This window comes from Paramormyrops kingsleyae, chromosome 1 (genome assembly GCF_048594095.1).
Source record: "Paramormyrops kingsleyae isolate MSU_618 chromosome 1, PKINGS_0.4, whole genome shotgun sequence".
NCBI classification, from domain to species: domain Eukaryota; kingdom Metazoa; phylum Chordata; class Actinopteri; order Osteoglossiformes; family Mormyridae; genus Paramormyrops; species Paramormyrops kingsleyae.
In genome coordinates this window covers 32862950-32874834 of record NC_132797.1, presented here as the reverse complement: position 1 = coordinate 32874834, position 11885 = coordinate 32862950, and the positions used below count along the sequence as shown (strand labels likewise).

The following is an 11885-nucleotide window of genomic DNA, read 5'->3' as shown; positions in this document are numbered from 1 at the left end:
CCTGGATCACCCACTACCCATAATGCAGCATTTTTGTATCTTTGTACAAGTTGTTACTCACATCCAATTTACTAAGATGAACAACTGTAATACCTTCGACCTGGTTATAAAACGTAAACAATATACACAAATGATGATATCAGTGCTGTCAGAGGGCAGGGTCCGTGGAACGCACAGGACACGCACAACAGGACAGGATGCTACACGGTGACCCCATAGAGGTCTAATGTGGCTGGCTAGCTCAGCATTCAGTAGGTAGACTTGGCTGGTTCATTGACTTATCTAGGTGGTGAATTCTGCTCATTCTGACTCATTAGTGCGGATGAAAGCAATCTGTCATTCTGTAATCGTGTTTCGAGGATTCATGTCCTGACAACATGCCCCCTCTCGTTCTTTTACAACCACAAAACTCTGTCCCAAAGCCCAAACAATGCTCAGAAAATGTAGCCACCACCACCCCCCTTCTCCCTAACCCCCCCACCCCCCAGGGCCTCCTCTCCATGACACCAGTTGGTGTCAGTTAGCGGGATCATTCATTCATTAAAATGGCTGCTGCGCACCAGGAAGCATTCCCGATGAATGAAGGCATCTGGAGCTGCAGTCCGTCACTAATGATGTCATTCATCAATTCTACTGCACGGCAGAACCTCTCCTGACAGGGGAAGGCAGGATGTCTCCTCCAAAGGGCTGATACCACTCTGACCAAGCTTCCGTCTGAGGTTTGGGACCCAGTGTCCTTCAGCTTACGACAGACGGCTGGGGACACAGACGAGGGACCGTCGGCAGAAATTATGCCAGAATACAACGGCTTCTGGTCCAAAATAAGCCAGCATTCCTGCCAGGTCATATACCTATTAATTAAACATGTATACATCCAAGTCTTAGAATTTGAGTTTACCAAAATCCATAGTGTGGTCTCAGAAATAACCAGCCTGATAATATTATGGCAAATGACAAATACCATTGTAAATCAGCCAAGGACGCAACGAGAAGGACCTCACGGACAGATAATACCAGCGCAAGGAACGGCTTGTGCTAGAGATGCGGTTTAAAGACAGAACAGGTTAGTTGGCTAATACACTGAGTTTTACTTGTGCACATAAAATAGTTTATATTTACACAGAGCAGCGAACGAAGTGTCCTTTCAACGTGTTACATCTAAAAACATCCCCCAGCTGCGCTGTTCTGTAGAGCGATTTTGCAGAAGTGTTTTGGGACTGTCAAAAACTTTACGAGCTGTACTGTGGAGCAGCTGCGCTGACTCAGCAAGTGACTCCTGGGTCCACACCAAGCGCAAAGTCCGGGTATGGCGGTGGGCATCAGCGGGGGTTCCTGCGGCACCGGGCGTAAGCAAGCCGCCAGCTTTGGCGTTGACAAGGCTGCTGATCCCTCTCTTTTTTCATTCATGTAAAAAAGAAACGCAGCGTCTGACCTGGCACAAGAAGGCAGCACTCACTTCCTGTAACATCTGGAGAAATGTGCCGCAGATCACATTTAATTCTTTCACTCTCTTGAGGGGGAGGGGGTGTTTTCTTACTGGTTTTCTTGTGCATGTGCCGTAATGTTACAAAAGTAATCCCAAGCCTGACTGCAGAAATTACATTTAGTAAAATAAACGCTTGGACTTTTATTAAACATAATACACACACCCTTTTATCCAGTTTAATTGCATTTGATATCAATATCATTCGCGCCTTGTGAAATGTTTAATTATGCATCAGGCAAAGCTGTGATTAATATATGATGTTAGTGAAACGCCGTTTATACTGGTGGTGGGACTAATCAGATACATCAGCATCGCAATAAGCATTATTTCGCTTTATAATTCCACTTAAATATTTTCAGTATTTGCATGTTATTTATTTCTGCTCGGAAACGTGTTACCGCCGTCGCTACATTTGCTCAGTAATAAAGAAATCTAACGACGGGTATATCCTGCCACCTAGTGTACATCAGTGAATTTACGGGATAGCAATGCGCCTGTCTTGTACGATAAATATTAGGTAATCCCACTGAGCATTCAAAAATGTCTTTTGTGAGCTTAAAGTAGGCTATAATTATTTATAATGTCCCAAAGTAGGCTACGTAGTGCGTTGAACCACTTTTATTATTATTATTATTATTATTATTATCTTTTATTAACAGTTTTACTGTTCCCCTTTTGTGTGCTGAATTATTCTGATATTTAACACATTATGTCGAATTAATATACATTCAACCAGAGTAAATTCAGCATGGTGATGATGCTGGATATCACTCTTGAATACAGGGTTAAACAAATAGAGAAAAAGGGTGCCTAGTACTTTCATCATATTAATATCTTTCCATAATAGAGTATCCTGTAAGGGGCGGACCCCAGCGAGGGGCGTTTGTAGCCGTTTCCAGCCGCAGTGCCGAGCGCTGCCTTGCCGCGGTGGGAGGGACACCGTCCGGGTCCAAACCAGGAAGCACGGTCAGGGCGCAGGAAGCCGCGTTTCGGCCCCCTCCGACGGTGCCGGATAAGCAGGGAGTCAGTCCCCAGCTGAGTTTGTAGGAGCCGACATGGACTTCAACGTCAAAAGGCTGGCGGCGGACGCCGGCACTTTCTTCAGTCGGGCTGTGCAGGTAATAAATCGAGCCTCCCTGTTTTTATTAGAGTACAATGGACCGGGACTGCAGAAGATTCAATTTTTTTCGGTTTGGACCTCGCATGTAATCCAGACTTTGTCGCCAGCCGGTTACACTTCTTACCTGGGTTTCGTTTGAAATATGAGCTAGGCTAACAGCAGCTGGATTAACAGTAAGGCTAACGTTAGCGGATATGTTAACGGCTTCTGTGCTACCGCTAGCAGGTAGGCTAGTTGCAGCTGGATTGACATGCTAACGTTATCGGCGGCTGGGTAAACGATAGCAGCTAGCCTGGCGTTAGCAGGCGAGTTAGCGTTAGCCCGCTAGCGTCACGGGATTCGCTGAGGAAGCGGGGCCTTTTTGGGCGTTGGTTTAACACTTTTTATTTTAAAGCTGACAACTGACTGTGCGAAAATAGCACGGATACGTTAGTTCTTTAAGCAGGAATGGGATTTTATAAACGAAACGTGGTGTTTAACTGAAGCTAACTGTGACCGATAAGGAGCCGTAAAAGGTATACGAGATGCGTTAGCGGCTAACACCGCTAACGGAAAGTGAACTGGACACCAGGGGCCTGCCCGGATTTCTTGCTTAGTCGGATAACTTGTTCGATTTGTGGTACCCCAGTTTAAAGGGACATGATCTTCGGTCACTCATATTAAGTTCAGTCTACCTTAAATCCAACAAGTTGCTCGGCTTCCTGATACAGGCCCCAGTTCGTTGTTATTGATGGTGTTATTTTACTGGTGTAACGTAAAATGAAGAACTCACGCTTTGTGATAACTTGAAGACGCGACCTGTCCTTAGTTTTTAGTAAACTTTTCTTGCTACTGATGAGCAGTGTCCCCTCGGGCCCTTGTCTGTAGAGTAGTTCCACCATTCAGGCCAACATTACCTTGGTAAAACGCTATGCACGCTGTCACTGACTGGCCAGCTACACATTCGTGTTTGACACCTTATTGAAGACCAGCTGGGGCTCTTGGTCACAGAAGGGGGAGGGGACAGGTTGGACGTTTCATTCAGACTCTGACATGGCTTTTGTCCTCTTTGCATTAGTACACTGAGGAAAAGCTTGGACAGGCTGAGAAAACAGAATTAGACGCCCATCTGGAGAACCTCCTCACCCGAGCAGAATGCACCAAGCATTGGACAGAGAAGATCATGAAGCAGACAGAGGTCCTGCTGCAGCCAAACCCAAGTAAGGTGGGCCAGGGGCCCTGGTCAGGAACCCCCTGGCTTACAGTCAACCCTCCTTGTGTCATCTTTGTATGACAGCTAAAAACTTTTAAACTAGGAGTTCGTTTCTGCTTGTTTGTTTACACATTATCCACTATAAATATCAGTGTGATTCGCTCTTGAAGTAGAATGACAGAAGCTGCTTGCCTGATGAATTTATACACCCAGAACCCTCCTACCTGGACTTGTCTATAGTTCTGCCATCCTGCACTTGTCCAAAATGGCACAAGAAGTAGGAAAGATTTACTTTACCGCTCTGCCCAAAACATTGACTGTGTTATCTTCAGTTCTGAACTTCGGAAAAACTTGAGGAGCATTGTGATTTTCTCACAGTTGAGTCTTCTCTATAATAGAGTGCTTCTACCTACACAGTAAACATGTTTCCCGAGTTACTGTCTTGTCACAGCACTCTTCTTAGGAGGAAATCTAATTAATGCTCAAAGTTACCAACCATACTTTTATCTTTCATCTAGTGAGTCACGTAATAAACAACAGATAGGGTGTCTCAGGGCTCAAATTCTGCACTAATCAAATTTTCTTGGCTTGATTTGCAGATGTAAGAATAGAGGAATTTCTGTACGAGAAGCTGGAAAAGAAAGCTCCGTCCCGAATGAACAACCATGAGCAGCTGGGCCAGACTATGGAAGACTCCGGTAGCGAGTTTGGGCCAGGCACTGCTTATGGTAAGCCTGCCTTGGAGTGCAGTGGAGACACAAAGATATAATTAATGTCTCTTTCCTGGCTGAATGTTACGCTGTTAGTCTGTGGGTGGAAAATGGCAGCATTAGGATTGGGTATCACTTCTCTAAACATGCAACCATACATGCATATCGGGCATGAAGTTGCCCACTGTGTTTTACAAGTTGTTTCAAACTGACAAACTCGTTTGGAACAACCTTCAGTAAACAATTGTAGTTTTTTTTTGCAATGTAAGGTTGGCAGGTCACAAATAAAAACAAGATTAGCATTTAAATAAAACAGCTGACTGACATGGATGCCTCCGATTGCTCATGTTTATACGTGGGCTTCCCAGGTGTGGATGCTGGAGCGCTCGTGAGACAGTGATTTGATGTTTGCCTTAGAACCACCAAATTAGTGGGAAACGGGGAACCGGGTACGGTTTAGTGTTTGCATTAGAACCGCCGTTATTAAGGTATGCGGAAGGCGTGTTGGTTTGGCTGAGGACAAACGCTGCACAAGCTCATCACTGATGCTGGCCTCAGGCAGAGGGCTGGGGTGTGGCAGCTGACAGCGGGTTTCTCGCTCAGAAAGGCTCCCAGCTCTTGCTATATGAAATGGTGGCAGGTACAGGGAACAAAAGTATCTTAATTACGTGTCTGATTGAAGTCTGCGTGACACCTCCTTGTTCCTTTTTACAGTACAGGACTGATCACTTTGTTGTACTCGGTCTGTGATTCAGCGTGCGTTCTGATTGTTTGGGTGTTCCCACCAGTGATGTGGAACTTACTGGCTCTTGCTCAACTCCTATCCACAAGTAAAGTCTCTGTTCCTCCATCCCGTTTGGGTGTCACATGCTTCAGTTCACAAGCAGTCCTTACGCCACTCTGGTGTCCGCAAGTAATTCAGCCAGTGAAGCTCCTAACCCTGTTTAGCACGAGGTTCCTCCTGGTCACCAGCACTCAGAGGAACAGGCAGATGCTGCTCGCTAAGCCCGGTCGTCTTTTGTGCAGGAAATGCGCTTATTAAATGCGGAGAGACCCAGAAGCACATCGGCAGTGCAGAGCGCGAGTTCATCCAGAGCTCAGCCATCAACTTCCTCACGCCGTTCAAGAACTTCTTGGAAGGAGATTTCAAGACCATTTTAGTAAGTTAAAGACCAACTGTCCCACCCAAGTGACATTGCGTTGACATTAAGAAGGGTTTAATTAAGTATGAGGAAGTTGTTCCGTATACACTCTTAAACTGTAAAAATTAAAGCACAATTTCAAAATTCATTTGAAAGAAATAACTGAAGACGTTACTGCTATTTACATTGGGATTTTCACAGTACAGTTCTGAGATTATTGCAGGGTGCCCTTGGCATCTGCTCTGAATGAACATAATAAGGCAGTGCTTGTACTCCCACAGGGAGCTGCCCTATCAGCGTTTTGCCCTTGAAGGCCACATAAGTGCCCCACCTGCCATTTAACCCTTAGAGTCTCAGGTCTGGATCATTTCCCTGCTACAGGATTAACTGTGCGCTCTTGTTCAGGGTTTACTGGTGGATCGACGCTTTGACATCAATAGCTTTTTTTGTGTGTTCTGGAATGTTCCTCACACGCCACTCTGTCTTCATCCAGAAAGAGCGCAAACTGCTGCAGAACAAGCGCCTCGACCTGGATGCTGCGAAAACTCGGCTGAAGAAGGCCAGGATGGCGGACGCCAGAGTCGCAGTATGTACCTGGCTCCCGTTTACACATCATGTCTATTTAATGTGTACAAGCAAAGCAGAGAGAACATCACAAGTATACAGCTGTCTGGGTACGAGTGCAGCCAGGCGGAGCTTCCAGTGAGGGACCAGGAAGGAGCGCAGGTTAGCATCAGAGCAGGAGCAGCAAAACATAAAACGTGCAGTAGGAGAGATTTTCAGTGAAAGACGGGGGCAAAAGGAGCCTTCGGCTTATTCATGTTTTAATCCCTTTTGCTGTCTTGGGTCGGCCCGTTTGGCCAGCAGAGGCTCTGCGGTTCCATCCTGTAACTCTCGGCCCCTTGCCGGCCATTTCTGTGTCTGTCCAAACGAGCACTTTCACGTTTACTTGATGCCATGTGGATGACTGCCAGATTGCTTATAGTTTCCAGAGGGCATCAGGGTTGATTTACGGCCTGGCTTCAGTTTTTAATAGCAGGGCTTCATGGGAAACTCAGGATTAGGAACAGAAACGGGGGGGGGCTTTGGTTTAAAGCTGATTTTGCGTTAGAGAGGCCCCCCCTTCGAATAAATGTGTGAACGTTATCGGCAGGATTGTTTGTTTCTGTCTGCTTGACCGACATGTGTTTGACCTTCTTAAACGTCTCCCAGATGTCTGTGGGCCTCACAGTAGCGCCCCCACCAGGAGGTGTTGGCAGGGGGTAAATTTGCCTTGTATTCTGAGTTCCCCTTGTGTGATGTAGGTGACAGTTCCTCTCTTTCCTCCTCCACCACTTCTTCGGGTTGCCTGCTGTCCCTAGCCGTCGCCCAGCCATTGGGGGAGCTGTAGTGTGTCTCTGCCAGCCCTGATACATATGCGTGGAGTGTCATGTCCTGATACCCTGGGAAGTGAAGGCACTTTCCTTTACTGCCCTCTGTCTGTTTTCCATCTGAGCACTGACATGTGCTCACTGTGTGCTGTCATGTGACCAAGTGTGTAGCTCTGATAGGGCAGCCATTCAGATCCTGAAAGTGTGTTGCCACATTCTATTCACGTTTGCTGTGCTCTGCTGTCTTTGATCCCCCCACCCCCAGTTGGTCACCATGTAACTTTTCTTTAATATTTGAATGCTTGCCAGACGTGCGTGGATGAAGCCACCAGGGTGAGTGTGAGCAGGAGCGGCACCATGGGTGGGGGGTGGGTTACAGCTGCTTATCGGGCCTCAGGGGGTCCCGGCACCCGGTGTCACAGTGTTTACCCCCGCAGGCGGAGCAGGAGCTGCGCATGACGCAGAGCGAGTTTGACCGGCAGGCAGAGATCACCCGGCTTCTGCTGGAGGGGGTCAGCAGCACCCATGTGAGTCGCCGCCCCCCCAGGGCACCACTCGGGGAACCAGATTTTCAGATGCCCTTTGGCTGTGCAGAGATTGGGGGAGGGGGATGTGGGTGGGGCCTGCACAGTGTGGGTATAGCATAGGGATTGTGAGTTCATGCTGGGGAAATTGGGAAAGGTCTGGAAAATGTATGTGGAACTGTTAAGAGATGGACATAACGTGATTGTAGGTGGGATTGGGTATCTGGGGCACCTCTTAGTGCTTTGGGATTGTGGGTGGGACTGGGAAAATGGGTGTGGCCTCTGGCAGGTGTGGGGATAGGAAGAGAGAAGGCTTTCAGCTGTGTTTACTTCTTGATTTGGTAAAGCTGCCCCCTCCCTCACTCTGAGAGTGTAGTACAGGGGTGGCTAATCTTATCCGCAAAGGGCCGGTGTGTATGCAGGTTTTTGCTGCAACTCCCTAATTAGGTCACTATTTAGAGGACTGATTTGCTGAAGAGTCCTCACACCTGGGTTTGAACAGCTGACCTAAAGGTTATCCCAAAAACCTGCATACACACCAGCCCTTTGCGGATAAGATTGCCCACCCCTGGTGTAGTAGATCCTGCATACGCGCTGTCTTAACTAGGGGGAGCAGTGTGCTGGCAGGATGCCTAGTGATCCCACCGCTCTGCCCCCAGGCACACCACCTGCGCTGCTTAAATGACTTTGTGGAAGCCCAGACCACGTACTACGCCCAGTGCTACCAGTACATGGTGGACCTCCAGAAGCAGCTGGGCAGGTAGGGAGTGCTGTCCGGGAGGCGGCTCTGCAGTGCGGGGCATGCGGGGAAAGCGTAGGCTAACGGGGGCCTCCCTTCTCCTCCGGCTCGCAGCTTCCCCACCACCTTCACCTCCGCCTCCAGTGCTCCCCAGCCGGCCAGCGGTGGCGGCTGCAGTGGCACCACATCCCCCAGCATCTGCGTGCCCACCGTGCAGGCCTCATTGCCCCCACCTGCCCCCGCGTCTGGCCTGGGCTCACCCAGCTTCAGCGGCACCCGCCGGGCACGTGTGCTCTATGACTACGATGCAGCAGGTAGTAGCGAGCTCTCCCTGCTGGCCGATGAGGTAGGTGGAGTCCTCTGGTCTGGGGGTGGGGTGTGGGGGTGAGGGGGTGTGGCCATGGGCGGAGCTTACAGGTGCCTCTCTGCCCCCAGGTCATCACTGTGCGGAGTGTCCCAGGGATGGACTCGGACTGGCTGATGGGGGAGCGAGGAAACCAGAAGGGGAAGGTGCCCATCACCTATCTGGAGCTGCTCAACTGAGCCCCTGGTGTGACTTTGTGGGGGGAGGGGGGCATTGGGGGGAGGGGCCTGTTTGGCTGTGAGGTAATATTTATACTGGATATTCAAGTGGGGTTTAGCCAAGTGGCGTCTTCAGCTTCGCCTCAGTGTCTTAGGCCACCTCTGCTGCCAGGCCAGACGGCTTCAGTATTGGAGACGGCCGTTATCTGCCGGATTGTTTCCCGAACATTCAATTAGTTTTAATCCTCTGTTTACATGTCGTCTGACTAACTCAGTGGCCATTCTCCGCCATGATGTCTAAATGCCTTCTTCCAGTTTGCCAAGTGTTCCTTCCGACTCCTCTTCTGGGCGGCGACTTTTGCATTGTTTTTAAACTTTTTTAAATATCTGCAAAAAAAAAAAAAGAAGCACTTGAACATTGACTGAAATGTTGTAAATCGATTATCTATTATGCAGTACTATAGATACTTTCATGCGCACGTGGCCCTTAGAAAGCGACCGCGCTGATCAAATCACGCTACATTCAGGGTGTTTGTCAGTTTAAAGTGGCATTTTTCTGTGGTGGACTTGATGCACTCCTCATATGTCATGTGCCGGTTTGCTAACTGACAATAGCGTAGACTGAGTGCAAGCGTGGCTGGTTCCACACGCCCTCCTGAGTGCCTGGGAAAGTGCGACAGCTTCCCTTCACCCTATAGCCTTAGCGATTATGACCAACCACCTTAAAAGCAGAAAGTCTGCTGCCCACAGTGCATGTGAGAGGGCGGCATTCATCTTCCCGGGTTTAAAGCAGCCTGTCGTTAATAGTGCCTTAAAGACGTACAATGCAGAAGTGCATATCAGTGGCTCGACCGGGGTGTGGAAGGTGTGCTGCCTGTCTGCTTCTTGTCATTTGTCCAGTTAGACATGTAAAGACCATGTGCATTTCAGAGTATTAAAGAATGTTTCAACCTGTTTTAATAATGTGGTGTTTTCATGAAGACTGATCATCATAAGCAGTTTGTCCCATTTTAATGTAAAATGACTTTTCATTCTCATCATCTGCATAACACTTCCGCCAACAGTTAGGGTAGCACACTGAGTAGATCACAGCAGACTTCCTCAGCTTGGTCAGACTGGGTCGTTTTGAGGTATGACCGGTGTTTCGGCACGAGAGGGGGATATAGGGCTTTTGAAGGAACAAACAGGCACACTTAGGTTCGCTCAGAAAAAATTTATTAAAAGTGATACAAATTATGAAGTATAAAGTGAGACAAAATCATGAAATATATTAAGCAATAGTAAGTAGTCCCTATAATGATTACAAAATTATGCAATTATAATAAGGCAAAATTATGAAACGCCACACACACATTAAGTAGTACAAAGTGATACAAAATTAGGAAATACAGTGGTACCTCGGTTCTCGAACTTAATCCGGTCCGGACTCCGAATCGAATCCTAAGAAGTTCGAGTTCTGATCGAATTTTTCCAATAAGAAATAATGGAAAACCAATTAATTGGTTCCCGGCTCCCAAAATTACACCTAGATATGTTTGTTTATTTATTTTTTAGCATTTAAACAAAAAAATGAACAGGATAAAACGAGCATTTTTTTCTTAATGGCTTCCAAAACGATAAAGATCCCAACATTACCCCTGTCCTGCCCCGATCGTCCGCTCCTTCCGTGTGCCACGCCCCCTCGTTAACCTCGTGTGGGATCCCCATGTGATCAGCTGTTTCTGGTTGTTGTCATTAGTCCTCTGTATTAAGTCCGCGTTTCAGTTTGTTTCCCCAGTTCGGTCATTGGGTGCGTTCGACTTGCTTACAGCGCTGTCTTAAAGCAACGTATTCTGATCCTGACGCAATGCATTACGGTTAGATGCATTGCGACCTCTCACCCGGCTGCACAAACTGGAACCGCCTCCGTGACAACACACCTTTGCTCTTATTGGCTGAAGAGTTTAGTTACACGCATGACGTTTGTATCCCTGGCAGTTCTGATGCGTAATCTGCAATTTCTCCCGAATATCACGTAAAGCGGTGAGGACTGGTTTTCAGTTAATTTACCTGGTAAAATAAAGTTTAAATAAATTACATAAATGCTCTAATAGTACACGTAAGTTAGTGGTTTATTTATTGTTAGTTACTGTAATGTTGCGCTGCTTTATTTGGTTAATCGTCCAGTCTGTGAAGGCGGCATTCAAGTAAGAATTGCATTGTAGTATGACTCATTTCCTGGCGCGTACAATTTATATTAGGTCAGCGTTCACGGTTCGACCTCTGATATTCAGATCGAGTTCTAGGTCAAACTGGTTTGTTCGACTTTCAAGAAATTCAAGTTCTAGTGAGTTCGAGAACCGAGGTACCACTGTATAAGCATAGGTAAATAGTCCCTCTAATGATTAAAATGCACAGCAGTTGCAAAGCTATTCAGACTCGGACGTGCCATCATCACCCATCTTCACCATCTTCACACACGGACTGCGCTTTCGGTCCTGGCAGGAGACCAACACCTGAGTCCCAAGAAGTGTGGGCGATGCGCGCTTTATCCCACGGCTGAGCCCCGGTCAGCACTGAGTTCTCCCCCCTTTCTTCATACTATATCGGGAGCGGTACGCGTGCGGGCAGGAGGCGAGCTGGCCAGGGTCACCCCTCCCCTCAGGCAATGCGCTCTTCGTTCTCCAATTCCTGTCCGGGGGAGGCTGCTTGCGCTTGCGTTTACAAAGAATTTTGCCTAACGCTTTCCCTTTTCCCTTGGGAGACACAAGATAAGCGCCCCTTTCCCCAGAGAAAGACAAGACAGGTGTCCTAGCTCTCTCTATGAGAAAAGTTATTCGTGAGAAACATGTTATATAAGACGACCAATGAAAATGTGTTTGTGCAGTTCAACCTCGGCACAGTAATATTATGGGTGAATCATGGACGACATATTTGAATCTCCGGGTGATTAGTCCACACACGATCAGAATCAATCCATACCTCAATCACCTCATATGTAACCCTGCTAGGTGGAGATGGAGGCACTCCGCCGAGCCGTGAATAATGGTGTCGAACAATCACGACTTCCCAGATCATTACAGTAACCGGAGGACATTCAA

General features: G+C 47.7%; 1 protein-coding gene across 2 annotated transcripts; it reads left to right on the top strand.

Annotated features, from left to right (window-relative positions):
- Positions 1-2364: 2364 nt before the first annotated feature.
- On the top strand, positions 2365-9768 carry sh3glb1a (SH3-domain GRB2-like endophilin B1a). Of its 2 annotated transcripts, XM_023806079.2 has the most exons (10): positions 2365-2604; positions 3664-3805; positions 4398-4526; positions 5535-5668; positions 6144-6236; positions 7330-7353; positions 7458-7547; positions 8204-8304; positions 8398-8629; positions 8719-9768. In XM_023806079.2, the coding sequence occupies exons 1-10, from the start codon at positions 2542-2544 to the stop codon at positions 8824-8826; spliced, it is 1116 nt and encodes a 371-aa protein (XP_023661847.1). In that variant the 5' UTR covers positions 2365-2541; the 3' UTR covers positions 8827-9768. The 2 variants fall into 2 exon arrangements, with proteins under 2 accessions (XP_023661847.1, XP_023661848.1); XM_023806080.2 differs by lacking the exon at positions 7330-7353 and having other exon boundaries at positions 2367-2604.
- The last annotated feature ends 2117 nt before the right edge of the window (positions 9769-11885 follow it).

Bases quoted from the DNA above. Each gene is read 5' to 3' on its own strand.
- sh3glb1a (XM_023806079.2), top strand. From the start codon at position 2,542: ATGGACTTCAACGTCAAAAGGCTGGCGGCGGACGCCGGCACTTTCTTC. The intron at 5,669-6,143 runs GTAAGTTAAAGA...GTCTTCATCCAG, and splicing joins GAGATTTCAAGACCATTTTA to AAAGAGCGCAAACTGCTGCA. The intron at 6,237-7,329 runs GTATGTACCTGG...AATGCTTGCCAG, and splicing joins TGGCGGACGCCAGAGTCGCA to ACGTGCGTGGATGAAGCCAC.